The sequence below is a fragment of the Fukomys damarensis genome, unplaced genomic scaffold (assembly GCF_012274545.1).
Source record: "Fukomys damarensis isolate Sample0158 unplaced genomic scaffold, DMR_v1.0_HiC HiC_scaffold_15, whole genome shotgun sequence".
Lineage (NCBI taxonomy): Eukaryota > Metazoa > Chordata > Mammalia > Rodentia > Bathyergidae > Fukomys > Fukomys damarensis.
In genome coordinates, this window is record NW_022900927.1 from 30440981 (window position 1) to 30458060 (window position 17080).

General features: G+C 33.0%; 1 protein-coding gene across 2 annotated transcripts in view; it reads left to right on the forward strand.

The window, feature by feature from the left end:
- Positions 1 to 5147: 5147 nt before the first annotated feature.
- Msrb3 (methionine sulfoxide reductase B3) overlaps positions 5148 to 17080 on the forward strand; it is a 124296-nt gene continuing 112363 nt past the window's right edge. Inside the window, exons 1-2 of one of the 2 annotated variants that reach the window (XM_010613709.3) lie at positions 5148 to 5272; positions 9989 to 10024. In XM_010613709.3, coding sequence (XP_010612011.1) covers positions 5197 to 5272; positions 9989 to 10024 — 112 coding nt within the window. In that variant the 5' untranslated portion in view covers positions 5148 to 5196. The remainder of the gene's footprint in view (positions 5273 to 9988; positions 10025 to 17080) is intronic. The other variant, XM_010613710.3, reaches the window with a different exon arrangement.

The window sequence follows — 17080 nt, forward strand, 5'->3', positions numbered from 1 at the left end:
AAACCCATGATGTAGACATTTCCTTGGCATTTATTGGAAAGGGACTTGATCTTTAGGTTTGTCCCTTTAAATCTACTACTATAATCAGCTCATTTATTCTGAAGCTAACTGTCAACTTTGGGAGTTCCCTGCATTCACTGTTTATTATCTTTAGTAGTTTATTGTTCAACTGCAAGGAAAACAAGAAAAGAAAAGACCAAAACAAAACACTAACAAACAATTCTAGTCAAAATTTAGGGTGTTAGAATTCTGGGAAAAAAAGTAAAATGTTTTTTCTGGTGAAGTAGAATTTTTTAAAAACTAGAATAAGGCATTTTAATTATCTTTGGATTTCACGTCAGGTTGCATTTTCAACTTACCACCTCTGTAATTCTGGAACAAACAGAATGAGCTGGCAGTATTGGAAATGATGATCCTGAGCAATCAATACCATGCAATAATTTATATTGTTTCTTTACCTCAATAAATGAATGGCTGTTATGTGTTGGTACTGGGATACAAAGATGAAAAAGAAACTGTTCCTGTTTTTAAGAGATGTATAATCTTGAAGAGGAAGAGATGAAAGCAAATCAGTACCCTGGAAATTGTCATAAGACAGGTAATAGTATGGTGGGTACTCCAGTAGTGACTAGAATTGGAAAGGTTAGGAATGATAGAAGTTGAGAATGGGGACAGGGAGTGATGATATAATACAAAGATGTAGAGGTGGAGGTAGGAAATAGTGGACTTTTTTTGGAAATAGTGAGCATGTTGGGGAAATCATGAGTGTGGGTTGGTATGAGGTATGGAGGAATGGTAAGGGAAAAGGCTGTAGTGTTAGGCAGCAGCTAGATTTAGAACCGTAAATGTTTTATTTATGAATTTGGACTTCATCTAAAGGATTTACCAGAATGTGTTCTGTGGGATGTGCTAGGATAGAAAAGGGTTTTGTATGGTCAAAAATATTTCAGTTATAACATGTGAGACAGAGTTAAGCAGATATAGTTACTGAAGATCTCTCAGACTCTTCCTGAGTAACGTTTGTTTGAGTATTTGACTACCAAAGTTGTTAGAAGAGCTGTTAGAAGAGAAGTTTATTTTTTTCAGAATGTGGTTTGGGAAACTGCACTATGCAATGGGGAATCATCAAACATTTGAAGCAGGAAATTATAGATAATTGTGTAAACTAATTTTATTCTCAACACATAGTGTGATACTCCTTATTAGGTATTGTTCAACCAGAATTTTTAATACCAATTATTTTCAAGTTTATGTACCAGATGTTCTGGGAGATTATAAAGATGCATGAGACTTCTTGTCTGGCTTTCAAAAAAAAAATCACGTGGGTTATCTGTAAATGTTAGTCATCCCTATAATTATTTGAGGTAAAAGTAATAAAAAAGGAAGTTCAGGATAAACTTTGAGGATTATGGATGTTCTGGTGGTTCTTACTCAGTGCTTATTTCTATAAACACATTATCATGTACTTCTTTTGCTTCTTTTTGGACCACAATTGTTTCTGACTAGAAACAAGCAGCTCAAAGATTATAAGAAGAAAGCTGTCAAGTTGAAACTTGGATTTTTTTGGAAAGTAGGGTTGTCTGTTGTTTTATTTGTTTCTCAAATATATTTAAGTTTTAGTAGCTTAAAGTGCAGTAATTTTTATGGATTCTTAGGATATTTCCTAAGGGTACATCCAAGAAATTTAGAGAAAAGTATTTAAGATGAAAGAGAAGTTAAAGTTGTATCTGGTGGAATAGAAAGGTCAAGTACAGAAATCTAAAAAGTGCTTCATTCAGACTTTTCACTTTTTTAACTTCCTAATGTTTTCTCTCAGTGTCAGTGGGAAAGATTTTTAAAGCAACCTTCTAAAATTAAGTTTCCTTACTACATGTTTTCTCATTGTGTAGTCATTATACTTACTAAAGACACATAGAATCAGAGTATGTAGAATGGGCTGATGCATATGCAGCATTTTGTTGCCTGTTAAATAGTAGTCAAGAGCAGTGGCCCAAATAGCCTGGGTTCAGTTGCATTAATTAGATTACCCAATTACTTAGGTTTTGTTCCCTTTACTAGCTATAGGACTCTAGGCTGGTGATAGCGAACCTTTTAGAGCTTTTGGTGATAACAAACAGCCCCCTTCACCTCCCTAAGCCTCAATCTCTATTGTCTAAATTGAGAAAATGATAGTGTATATCTCTCAAGGTTATGAGGATTAGAAGAGCTAATAAAAGTGAAGTGCTTAAAATATTGTTGACACATGCTGAGTGCTTAGTCAACTGTTGTCTTTAGGATCTCTTTATTGTACTATTTTTTTGTACGATATTTCATTGTTGAATAAAAACTACAGTAGTGGGTTTTCAGGTCTAAACAGGGTTCTTGGGAGAATAACCTGCTAGCTCTAAATAGGGTTGGGCATAAATGGACTAAGAATTTTCTGATTCATACAACTTTATAGCTAATATTTGACACATTGAAATAATAATAATGACTAACATTTCCTGAGCATATCTATGTGCTGTTAGCCAAAAAAATCTTTTTAGCTACTTGTGGTGACACATGCCTCTGGGAGACTGAATCAGGATCTGCTCAACCAGGAGAACTTAGCGAGACCTTGTCTCAAAAGAATACAAATCTGGGGATACAATTCAGTGGGAAGGCTCTGGGTCTAGTCCCCAGTACCACAGACAGACTGACAGACGCATGTGCACACACACACACACACACACACGCACACATATATACACACACACATTGTGTTAAAACACCTCAGCATAAGAATATTTTGAAGTATTAACCCTAATGTTACATGTTAGAACCACATTAACTATGATTCTTTTTTTTTAAGTTCTTTTTTTTTATTCATAAAATGTTTTTTTGGTACCGGGGATCGAACTCAGGCCTTGGATTTGCAAAGCAGGAGGCAGAACCAGAGCTGAATCCCCAGCCCCAGCTATGAGTCTTTTGTTCTGTGGAAATATAAGATTATGGGTTTGATTTAGTAAGGCATCTGGATGCATGTATACATTGTCTAGAGCATTTTTTCACTTTATAATTCAGCTACATATTTTCAGGGTAGTATAAGTTATGCTACTTTACATGCATTTTGTGAACTTAACTGCTTTTTCTATCCTTGTGAGTGTTAGAATAATGAAGATTGTATCAAATCAACCTATGAAATGCATTCTTTGTAGAATTGAGAATGAAGAACATTGTGACAGATTTTTTTGCACTTTTACTATAAAGAGTAGATTACTCTAAAAATAAATCACTGTATTTGCTATACTTGTTGGTACTGATGTAGCACTGTGTCAGCTCTAAAAACGAATGAATGAAGAAAGAAAAATTTAAATTTAAAAACTGGGCAAAACTAATTAGCCACTAGATGGAGCTCTGACTATTTGGGTAGAAAAAAAGGCAATGCAATCAAAACATTAAATTACCCAGTCATATCATGCTGGAGGGCCCCCGGTGTTTGCAGCCTCAGCTTTTAATTGTAGAATGCATCTTTGTTCTTTGCCTGACCTGTAGGGTGACATCACTGCCTTTCTTCCTGTGCACTGGCTTTGACACAAGCCAGATGGCCACAGTGATCGGTAGGCGCCCAGGCTGCCTGGTACAGCAGTTGATGAAACAGAATAGGAAGACGTTTTATAGTTAGCTGCAGGAGCACAATGGGGCTGCAGCCTTCCTAAGCAGTTACATTTACCGTGCACACTTTATTCCTCACAGAGAAGCCTCTCTCGAAAAAATACATTTTTGTTTATAGTGCTGTGAGGTATAGATCTTTGATCTTTTATTAGTCAGTAGTCTGCTCCAAAAGCATGCTCTCTTTCCCCTGCTCTGCAGTCACTCATGAAAATGACATGTTTATTTATGTTTAATGGTTCTTTCAGGCTGTGCATTGTGATACTTACCTTCCCTCTTCCTCCTCTTTGTCTCCAGTTAGTAACACAAAAATGTTTTAGTTTTGTAGTGAGTTTAGTTTAGAGAAGTCAGAGTTCAGGCATGTTAATACAAGCAGATTTCTGTCAGATATACTCCAGAGTGATTTGGTAAAATATATTACTGCTTATTATGTGTTTGTTCTTCAAGGAGGTCAGAAGAGTCCAGGAACAGACTTTTATTTTCGGGTGTGTGAGGGGGTGGGTGGGTGAAGATGGTGGTCAGGAAATGAATAAACATTAATTTTATCTCCATTTTGGATATTTGGTGGTTAAAACTACTTAAAATGTTGATTTTAAATAAAACATAAGACATTGATATTAATCTAATATTTTCCAGTTTTACTTGAAGTTAATCTTTACCAGTTGCAATACTATTACAGAACTTTTATGAAAATTCTAAAAATTAAACTTTTCTCTAAAGTTTAATACAGACTTTTGAGATTCTTCCACATGATTTATTTCCAAGGACTTTAGAAAAATATTTTTATACTTTTTAATGCTATGAATATTGTTCGCAGAAATTTATTTAGAAATTATAAATCATAAAATTAAATGAAAACTCATATGTTCCATGTTTTATTTAAATTTAGCACTGTTTCTAAAGAGAATTCTCCTAGTTGCCCTTAGGTTTTTTTTTTTAATTCTATTACAAAACCCCAGAAACTAACAAAAGAAATCTGTCACTCTTACAGTAATTTATAATATTCTCCAGGGAGAGAAATTTGCAAATAATTGCTGGAAGAGACAGCATGGTATAAGGAAAGAATATGGCTTTGCAGTTAGATATAACACAGTTTTCTAATCCTTTTTCCACTGATTTTGATCTATACCCCTAGACCTCTGATCCTAGGTTTTCTCTTATAAGTAATGGGGGATAAAAACCTACCTCCTAGATTTATCGTAAGAATTAAATGATACAATGTGTATAGTAAGTCCCAGACAGTTCCTGTCACATGGTACAAACTCAGTAAAAGCTAATTCCTTTCACCTATTTTAGACTTCAACCTCTTGAAAAATGTTCACAGATTACTCTGCTATTATATAATGCACATTTTATTCATAAAATATAAATAAGCCTGGATTGAAAGTAAGCTTATCATCTGAAAAATAGAAATTGGTGTGTGTTCAGTTCCTGTAACTATAAATAGTTCAATGAATGTGTTTAACATTTGAGATGCTTTAATTTGTCCTTTGTTTTCTTTTTTCTCCTACTCAGCTCTTGTTCCTGTTCTTTGCCTCTCGTTTTGTTGGGGAAGATATCACAGTGATGTCTGCATTCAACCTGCTGCATTTGGTGACAAAGAGCCAGCCAGTCGCCCTGCGAGCCTGTGGGCTTCCCTCAGGTTGCTGCTTATTGTACTGTACATAGTAAGGGCACTGGTCTGAGTGGGTATTTCTGCTGCAGGAAATGATACACTACTACATCTTGCTAAATTTTGTTTTCTTTTATTTGGGCCCCGATTTTAAGATGGAAATTGGTTATAAGTCACCACTCTAAGTAACATTCATTTCCACAATCCTTACAACCCTTGGAGACATTGTTCAATTTCCTTGCCCAGTGTATAATTGTCACTAATATTTCATGATATCTTCTGTTCTTTAGTGCACACTACACATCTGCAAATCATAATGTTCATAAGAGCCTGGCAGTTGTAGTAAGAAATTGCCCCAAATCACACAAAATAGGACATTCATCTTGGTAAAGGGTAATGAAAATGCTTTTCATTCCACATGTGGCCATTCCTTTATGAAAAAAAAGTAAAATGAACAACTTAAGCATAATTAAGTTACTTGTGTGTTAGAGTTAAAAAGAAAAGATGCCCTACCTAACAGTGATACATAAACAGAACTAATATAGAATGTGTCAGTCGGTTCATAAATTAGAACCATCACACTTTTATTTATTTATTTTTTTTGCAGCACCGGGGATCAAACTTAGGACCTTGCACTTACAAGGAGAACCATTATGCTTTTTAAAAATGTGATTTGTAAGCATTTAAAGAAGTGAACTGTGACATTCCAAAATTTCATGTGTACCTGTATCATAAGTTTAATGTTTAAATTATATTATGGTCAAATATTTTATTTCTATAAATATGATTATCAGTATTTTTACATTTCTATTAATGAACTTATCTCTATTACAATATTGGATGGAGCGGCCGGGGATTTAGTTCAGTGGTGTGCTGCCACCTGCCTCGCACAAAGATCCGAGTTATATCCCCAGTACCACAGAAAAACACAAAACAAAAACAGTATTGGCTGGAGAGTTTACTCATTAAGCATTTACTGATTTTGAACTATGAATGCCAGGCATTATGTTAAGCAGTGAGGATACAGTAACACAGAAAAAGGTAAAAGTGCTTTTTTTCAACAAGTACAAGGTAGAGATGGAACTGTGTAAAGATCTTTGAACCATGTAATGATGATATTAGACCAGGGTATTTTATGCCTGGAGTATTACGGGAATTCATAGGAAGTTGGGCCTGTCTTTTCTCTAGAAGAAGAAATCTTGGAAGAGAAGAAAGGTCTCTGAAGTTTAAGGAGGCCTCCCTGGAGGAGATGATACTTCAGCTGAATCTAATACCATGAGCATCAGTTAGCTCCCTGGCCCAGGACAGAGAAGAGCATTTTAACATATAGACTAGCTGGGCTGAAAAATGAGGACTTGAAAGAACAATTTGTGTTAAAAAAAAAAAAAGCAAGTTATTTACTTTAGGTAGCTTGGAGGGTGAGGGCAAGTGGAAGAGGTGAGGAAGGAAAGATAGCCAACTTATAAAATACCTTAGTGTTCTAAGGCATTAAAATCTTAGGAAGAAATGAAAGAATATGGCTTCATTTGCATTTAATGAACACTGTTGCTTTAGTATGCAGGAAGGTCAGTGCTGGTTTTCTAGAAGTTTGTATGAGAGTAGCTGAAATGACAATTAGAAGGGAGGGGGATAAGGCATCTCTCTTGAGTAGCAAATACACTTTTTTTAAAAAAAATTTTTATGTTTAGTTTTTGTAGCTTGAGGGGCTAATGTGACTACATTCATGAAAGCCCAACCATTGTTCTCCATGTTCTTCCTAGCCCTCACATGCCCTGCATAGACACCGTGTAGTATATTGGAGGGGTTTGAGGTTGGATGGTACCATGAAGATCTGAGAACCTTAGCAATGGTCACTACAGTAGGTTTGCAAAAATGGGGGGGATGGATTAGAAAGAGAGTCCACATGTAGAACTGATAAGGCTTATCTATCGCAGTTTATATGAGCTTGAGGAATTGCAATTGCTGTAGTCCTTGTGCCACATGGAACATTTTCTTGTGCATTATGTATGAGAGCTGGCCTAGGAAAGTTAGCTTATAGGGTGGCTGGAAATAATAGAATACTCCTAGCATAGTTCTTGTAACATGGGTTTGCTATACAAAGAAGCTAAGCTAACAATGTATTAAGAGTGTATTCTTGAGACATGACATTCATGGTACCAAAGTTTTTCATATGAAATTGTTTAAATGAAATATAAATATCTTAGCCAGGCATGATGATACACATTTGTTACCTCAGTATATAGGGAGGCTGAGGCAGGAATATCACAAATTTGAACTCAGCTTGGGCACCTTAGTAACTTAGCAAGACTCTGTCTCAAAATAAGAAAGGACTGCTAATAAAGCTCTGTGAAGGCCCTGAGTTCAATCGCTAAGTAAAACAATACTCTCTCTCTCTCTCTCTCTCTTAAAAAAAGTCTTTAAATTTTGGTAACAAAATGATCCCAAGATATATTCAACAAAGCTGATAGTTTTCACTTGGTTTGTAAAGAGGATATAAGAACAGTACCTACCTAAAAGGGTTGCTGAGAGAATGTAACTGATTGCAATGTGAAAAGTGCTCAGAACACTGACCGGCATAAAATGACTCATGTCTTCATTAGGTTTGCTATAGAAATCTATGTATCTGTATCCAAATAAATTTGTATTTTTCCAACAAAATAGACTTTCAGAAATATTTAAATATGTCCCATTTTTCATTTAACTACTTTTATTTTAATATGAACTATGAAACTCTTTCTGTTTGAGAAATAACCATCTCAATCTATTGTTTTGATTGCTTTATGTTACTTATACATCCTGCTGACCCAGAATTCAAGTCCTATAAATACATAACACATTTTTTATTTTATTCTTACTCTCCAGTACTGACGAAAACCCAGAGAAACTCTGTATTTTTTTTTACATAAGGCAGATAGGCCTATTTTAATATGGTAGATGAATTGTTAGAACATATTCCATCATTCCTTAGCCATTCATGTACCACTTAATTTTTAAAGTGTTGAGAGTCATTCTTCTAGTGCATACATATTTTACAACTTGATTATTAGCAAAATTTTTATCATTTATTTCTCTAACAGAATTATATGTATAAAAATGTTGAAGAAATTATGTTCAAAATACTGAGAAAAACTAAACTTTGAAATATAAAATGATCTTGAAATGAGAATCCTATTACTTTGTACAGGTAGGGAGAGAAGAAGCCAAAATTAGAGATACAGGAAATTAAGGTTAAAGTTTGAAGTCATGGTTAAATTTACTGTTCCCTGGTCAAAACCCATTACAACAGAAATATCTATAAATAAAAAAGATTTCTATTCCCAAGACAGTACCCTACTAATTTTGAGTATTAGGCAATATAAAATAATTCCAGAACAAAAAAAATTTGCAACAGGCTCTTAAAGTTGATTATAACTGGATTGACCTGAATGAAGGTCATATCCCAAAAGAATAATCTATCATTTTTTCAGTGTTGACTTCCTTTTCTTCCTATTTTTAATAAACCATAATTTAAATTTAGAGCTTATTAAGTGCATCTGAGTTATGGTTCACTCATGTTTGTCGTTAAGGTAATTTTTTCCTTTCAGAACTTCCTATAATTGTTTCTTTTAATTATTAAAAAGAACACTGAAATAGGAGTCAGAAAACTCTAACCATAGCTCTGTCATTAACTTGTGTGACCTTGACTAAATCAGTAAACCTCCCCAGATCTGTCTTGTCATCTTTAAAATGAAAAATTAAAATTTGATAATTATTAAATTCTGAATTCTGAAATTACTTGATTATATTAACTGCCATTTACTTTAACTTTTTGGCCTTAGGTTATTATGTCTTAAAACTCAGTACTAATTAATGATGCAAACTTACAGAAAAACGTTCTAGGTTGTAATGGTAGGATAGAAATATTTTCCACTTAAACATTAGAATTTCTGGCTTCTAAATTAAGACTAAACCATTGTCTTTGGAGGGATTAAGCAACACAGTTTTACTTATGGTTTTAGTGTTAGATGAAAATTCAATGAAATTGCAGCTTAGATTAGATATCATGGTAGTTTTTAGCCAAGTGAGGGTATTTGTCTAAATAGTACTAATTATAGCGAAAAAGTATACTTTTTCTAACCTCATGTACATAACAGTGTGGTTGTGACTCTGACTTAACTTCAGTGGCATATTTAACAATCTCCATGAATTGAAGAGCCACATGGATATTATGTAATTTGTAATAATATTATATTATAATATTCTAACGGATAAATTAGAAATCTTAAAAGAGGAATTTTGCAAGTGGAGTTTGAAAGTCATAGAACACATCTGTATAAGTAGAACTTTTATGAATTACAGCTTATGGCTCCAGAGTTTAGCACAGTGCCTGGCACTTAATAAATATTTGTTAAATGAATAAATGAACATTTAGAAAGTTTATATTAGGTGAACTCATAACTGTAACAGAGAATAAAAATTTACTTGAGATTCCTTTATATGGGAAGATTAAAAGTAAGGTTGATAGTTTAGTTGTCTGAATTTATTTTTAAAAGTTTCTCTTTTCTCACTTTATTGTATTAATACATTATAGTGGATGTCTTAGGTATAAATCACACTGTAGTTAAACATATAATAAAAAAGGGTTAACACAGATGCAGAATATATTATCCAGAAGTGCTCTTATATTTTTATTCTCAGTTTTGAGTTTTGGTAGTGGTATGTTAAGTGAGGAAGTGAATAAGTAACTTTTTTTTTTTTTTGAGGCAGGATGTCATTGGACAGTACAGGCTGGCTTTGAACTTGGTAAGTTGCCCAGGCTGGCCTTGAACTTGTGATTCTTTTGCTTCACCCTCCCAATGTGTGTCACCATGCCTGGCTCAGTGACTCAATAAGTACATCTTATATTTATCATAAAAATTAACTCTGAATTTTTGATAACTTTATATCAAGTTAGTATTGTTTTGCCCTTTAATTTTTTTCCATTAAAAAAATAGCACATGTATGTTTCAAAGCAACATCCATAAGCAAAAAATGCTTCCTCAAGTTTGGGCTGGCAATAGTTCACTATTTTTTTTGGTACTGGGGATTGAACTCGGGTCCTTGTGATTGCAAGGCAGGCCACCGAACCACTGAGCTAAATCCCTGGCCCAATAGTTCACTTTTAACAAGTGATGTTGCTATTAAAAAGTAACTAAACTTGTCAGTGTTCTGTTCACTTCCTGAATCGATTAATTATCTGTGTTAGTTTTTTGAAACCTTTTGGGCTATAAAAACATGGATCACTTCTATAGTTCTTTGATAAAAGCCATGACCAGCCTACCAGAAAAATACGTGTGTGTGAACCTAAGCATAATTTTTCAAATAATTTCAAGGTTCCTCTGAATTTTTTTCTTTGAATAGAGTTCAGAACTACTATCCTAACATATACATATGAATCTAATATAAAAACCAAGCAGAACATAGTATTTCTGATTTGTGTATTAGTATCACCAACAGAATTTTCTCTCATGTGTTCTAATGAAAGCCCTCAGGTTCTCCAGTTTCATCATTTTTATGCGTTCATCTTACCTAAATTCTTTGATTATTAAAAACGCCTTAGGGAGGATATTTTTGAAAGAAAACAGGGACAAATTCTAAAAACAGACTTACAGATTTTCAACTCAATTCACAAAATAATTTGTAGTTAGTTGATTGCGTGGTATCCACTTTTCCCAGTAGATGGCACTAGTTTTACATATTTTCACAGCATGGATACATGCTGATATTACATAGGTGCATTGTGAAAATTTAAAAGTATGTAAAGAGTATCAGTTAAGAACATATGGATCTGTGAACCACAGTTTCTCTGCTTATGTTCAAACAATATTTATAGAGTGAAATCCTTTTTTTCTATTTTCAATAGGATTCCAACTCCTTTTGCTTGGATATCCCATTGAAAATGTCTATTATGTGTAGACTTTCTATAAACTAAAACAAGTTTTCATAAATTAACTTATCTTGTATCCAAATAGCTTATTTAACAGTAATTTATAGTTTTATATGTAGCTAAATTTTCTGCAGCAGACCACCCAAGAATTAAGGAAAATTTTACATTTTGTTTTGCTATGTTTTGAATTTTTATAGAATCCTGAAAATGTTATTAGTTTAACATGTTGACTGTTAAGCATGTAATAGCATTTTTTCATAAATGAAAGTATTTTAGAAAACTAAAAAAAAAATACATTTAAAGTGTTGATTAAAGAATATGCTAATGTCACTATATTTTTTTCTAAAACAAAATGTTTTTGTAGCTTTATGATAGACTACAGTTTTAGTTAATGTTGAAAAGTTATTGTGCAGCATATAATTACCAGATGAGTTTTAAAAATTATTTATGGACAATGCATATTAGTCAATGCTTAGTTGTTATATCTGTATGTATAAGATGTTGGGCATATGGTTTATTAAATGTGGACTTCGTTAAGTTTTGGTTAAATATCCAATAAGTTATTAATATTATTCATTAATAATTATAAAACAAATAGCAATATCAAATAGCAATATGATTAAAATGAGCATGGAAAAAAATTAAATAAATCTTAATTTTGTTTGAGAAATACAGTAATTAATTAATAGTAATTGTATAGAGTATAAAACATGTTCCTAGCTCTGAAAACAGATAATTCTACAGAAGTAGAACATCTATCGAGTCTACAGTCCTCCTCTCTACCAACTGAGCTATTGAGGGGTGCATAGGAGTAGAACATCTAAACAACATAGACTTTGGAAATCAAATAAGTAGTTAGATATTTATCTAGACATGCTCACAATAATGTTGCTTAACAGATTATAGAAGGATTTATTAAAATGAGCTGACTTTTGCTTTCAGCACACACAAGTTTAATGAAGGAATGAGGCATGAGTTACTTTTCACAGATTTACCCATATTGAGTTAGATAGTATTTGATGAATTTTTATTATTCTTTCCTACTTTATAGCTTCAGCTTACATAAACATTTCACTTAGAGATTGAATTCCTTATGACTTATTTTGTTAAATATATTTCAATTTAAAGTTCTTTAAAATAAATTTATTGAGGTTTAATGGCAAATTATCTGTATTTATGTTTTGTGCCTTTGCATTTGAAATCAGTTTGAAAATTTAAAACTCTAATTTTATTTAAATTTCCTAGTTTTTCTTTTATACTAATATCTTTGCTCTTGTATTAATAATTTTAAAATGTTATAAAAATGTACCATAAATTGTGAAACTGTTAATTAATTGATTTATGAAAGCTATGCATTTATTTAGTTTAAATTTAATCAATAGCTTTTATGATAAGGATTCCTTAAACACTAAATATATTTATTATATTCACACATAATTACAAAGAATGGGATATTAATTTAAATGATTAGATTATTTAAATTTTAAGAAAAAATATTTAGACTTCTATAATTGTAGTTTTGTAAGTTTTTATTTCATTGTAGAAATGCACATTGGGTCAGAAAGATACAGTTATTCATATTATATTTCATTTGATTAATATTTTAATATAGTGTGTAATTTTATTGATGAAGAAATAGATTATAACATTATTCTATATACAGTATTTACTAGTTTCTGCCACCAACTTATTTTCTGGCCTCAGTAATTGCTGTGTCTCTTTTATTCCTATTTTTCATCTGTAAAGAGAATTATATAACAGTCTCATCAAATCTTTTCCAGTTAGAAATGACTCTCAGGTGTTACATTAGTTAAGATTTCTCCAAAACTTTGCCTCTGAAACCTTAATTCTTTGCTGTAAAATAGAAGAGATTGAAAAAAGGGTGTTGGAAGATTTACATGAAGTAAATCTAGGAAAGGCAATCAGGAAAAATCTCTTTCTATTTAGGACATTTGTGGTTTCTGCAAAGTAAGCTCCAGAAATGCCGAGACTCTTGTGTATTTAATTCATTGCTACATCTCTGCTAATCGCATTGGGTCTGTCACATATACATGTTCAGTAAATATTTGTGGAATGAACAAATGGCTGTGCATAAATAACATCATCAAAATAATGCTACATGTAAGTAATAGAACCTCTGTTTTTTAAGAAGTGTATATTCTGCTGAGAAAGATGGTCACTTTAGGTCTGCATGTTATTATCTTTAGGATGAAAGGGTTATGTATTCAATGGTTTCATGAGTCCATACAAATGCTTCCTTTTTTGTTTTACTATGGAGGCAGCAAATAGAAGTGAGAAGCACTGTGCTTCTTTCTGCCCCAAATTGCAGACTGACTTCTTGAGATGACTTCACATGATGACGGTTCTTCTGAAGGCTACTGAAGGAATGTTTATGTATGATTAGCAAGAAGTGGTGAGGGCGAGAGATGAGAAGATAGGGTTGAGAATGGGCTATGGTCACATAGCAATAGATAGGCATATTAAAGTACCAAGAAAGCATGGATTCAAGAGAGAAATATAATGAGTTAATGGAGGAAATATGCAGACAGGAGATCCTGGCTTGCATTAACCAGGTGTGTGACTATGTCAACTAAATTCTTTAGATCTTTATTTCTTTAGATATCCTGCTGGTTTTGGGGTAGAAGTTGTCCTTTCCCAAATCTTAATCTGAAGAACACTAGTTCTATGAATTACCCTGTAAAACAAACCTCTTCATCAAATTGAGAAGCTTCATATGATCCGTATTTCATCAACTCTTAGATATACCATCTTTATATTTTACTTTATGGGTAATTGAGATGTAGTTTAAAAATCATTGTGATAATAAGACTGCATCATAGTTTGGCAACTTTCCCCCTCTTTTCTAATGTAGCATAAAATAGTGGTGCATAAAATAACACATTTAAAAATGCACATCAATTTAAGAAAGTTTCTGAGAAGGTCTGCATCAAGAAGTACATATAAGCTAGTTTCCTCCTCTGATTCTACTATGGAATCCTTCCCTTCTTGTTCCCCAAGAGAAGCAAACTGTTAGCATTTTTTTTTTTCAGAGTCAGTGTTTTACAAAATACCATTTTTTTTTTTTTTCTGCAGTACTGAGGATTGAATTCAGGTCTTGTGCTGGCAAGGCAGGTGGTGAACATTTTTTTTTTTCAGAGTCAGTGTTTTACAAAATACCATTTTTTTTTTTTTCTGCAGTACTGAGGATTGAATTCAGGTCTTGTGCTGGCAAGGCAGGTGGTGATGCCACTGAGCTAAATCCCCAGCCCTACAAAATACTTTTTGGAGGAATACTGGAATAGGTAATCTCATGGTCTTAAGTTGAGAGAATTAATGAGATATTTGTCATAATAAACATATTTGGTTCTGGATTTCTGGAGAGGTAATAAAGGACTGAAAAATATTTTTTATCATTTTTTATTTCACTGATTTATTAAGCAAATATTGTTACAGATTTTTATGTTAAGTTCTAAGAAACACAACTAAAGGCTAGGAAACATCTTTTAAGCAGATTTAAATAGCAATAATGAAAACCTACAGTTGAATAAATAAACACAATGTATACATTTTGACCCTTTCCTTTGCCTAGGCATATTGCTGGGTGTTAGGAATGCAACGATGGGTTGAATATATATGAGCACTGTCCCTCGAGGAGACACTGAATAATTCAGGGGAAGCCTTATGCTTTTTCTTGAGTTATCAGGATGAAAAGAAAAAGTGTAAACATTTTGACTGTTTTTTTCCCTCCAGAATCTCTCAGGTTTTTCTGGAATGTATAGACTCAGATTTATTGAGTAGCACATGCAGACTTTTTTGTTTTCCACTGTGCTAGATTTGAAATTTGATGTGGGCCACAGTATAATTTTGGAAATTAGCAAAGTTGAATTTTTAGAAAATACCAGTTTTATTTCCTTTGAAATGAAATATAAGTGTTACATTTAAATAAAATTCTGCATGATTACTTTTTGTGGGTGGTTACCTCTCATCTTCTTAGCAGTCTTTGCTCTTTAAGGGAAGAAGGAGGGTGGAAAAGAAAGGTTTTATTTCTTCTCCCACATCTTTTTGATTGCATGTGAAATGTAGAATGGAAATGAGCCTGTCTGTTTTTAATTTTTTTTTTCTGTATGGGCTATGCTATTCTAGTGAAGACCCATACTAAAGAAAAAAAAATTAAAAACAGGGAACTCCAACTTTGTCAGACATTTCACATGCAATCAGATAGAATTGAAGTTAAGTGACTTTCTCTTCCACTGTTGTCACTTGATGATGGCGGTGCTTTAAACAATTTTCTTTTACTTACAGGCTTTTTGGATCTAGACATTTAAAAGATAATTCTCTAAACTCTAAGCCTTACTCTCCACATTTACATAAAAATCATTGCTCTCAATATTTGCATTAAATTTTGAAGTTCATAAAGTGCTCCTTTGTTCTTTTTGGTACTTAATGCTGATAAAATTACCATTACACATGAATTCAACAGTTTAAATTTTGTGGGCCATGGATTTAGCTTAGGGGTTCTGCAGCCTGCCTTGCAAGTGCAAGGGCCCAAGTTCGATCCCTGGTACAAAAAAAGAAAAAATTGAATTTTGTAATATGTAAGTAAAGAAAATGTAAAACATAGTTTCTATCTTAAAGTCATTCAGGTGAGTTATTACTGTTTCATTAGGATGAATGTAGTGCTGAACCTATTATCTCTTAAGAAAATCATGCAGTGTCACAAAAGATTTTGCTACATGAGGCCTAAATTTTAACGTCGTGTCAATAAACCTTAACAGCTGTGCAAAATATACTTTCTCTCATTGTCTTACAGTAAGAAAACAGAAAACATTTGTATATCTCCCCCCCTAATTTTATTTTATTATTATTATTATTATTTTTGTTTTGTTTTGTTTTTTGAGACAGGGTCTCACTATGTAGTTGAGACTGACCTGGAACTCACTATGTAGCCCAGGCTGGTCTCGAACTCCTCACAGTGATCCTCCTGCCTCAGCCTCCTGAGTGCTGGGATTACAGGCATGCACCACCACGCCCAGCTCCCTAATTTTAAACTTACCTTATTTCTCAGATTCTCAGTTGTTCTTTTTTCAAACCTGAATCTATGTGGTTTTTATTTGTTTGTTTTGCTTTGTACAATTAGCTGACATCATTTACACTGTATACTTTCAACAGTTAAGTGTTAAGGACACTTAACACCTTGTATATATTTGGTCACACTGCATCTATCAGATTGGAATTCTCATCCTTATTTGGATCTTGTTAGATACTGCAGATACTGTTTCTATAAATATTTGAGTTTTCTATTTTCCAGTCATAACTGAATCTGGTCAATCTAGGTAGATAAATATTAAGAGCGTTAGCGTCCTCTTTGTAGCTCTCTTTATAGAAAACTATACTTGCCCTTACTGCAAGATTTTACATTATATTAATCACCTTATCTGTCCTGTTAGGGTATGTGTTTGTTTCTTAATTAGGGACCCTTTTCTTTTTTCAACTTTCCAGTGCTTGTCCCAGTTCTTTTTTTGGCTTATCCCAGTTCTTGATTCACCTTAGATGTTTAATAAATAGTGTTTCAAAATATGAATTAACATTAAACTCAACAGTTTATTCTTCAAGGAATTTACAATGTGTCTGGGAAGGTAAAGTAGAAACAACTGGAGATGTTTGAAGATAACTGCACAACACTATATTTTCCCACATAAATACTCTTTGGCAAGGTAATACATTGGTACTACGGATGGTAGTAGGGGTGAAGGTAATAGGCTATGTAGACATAGGAAGAACACTTGCTTGAAATGTCTTTTGAGTTTATCTCCTCATGATGTCAGGATAGAAACCAGAAGGCTAATTTTATCATTCAAGTATGTACCACTAAAACATGTGGTATTGTTTAATTCAAGAAATTTAAAATAATATGTTGCCTTGGCATGCTTATA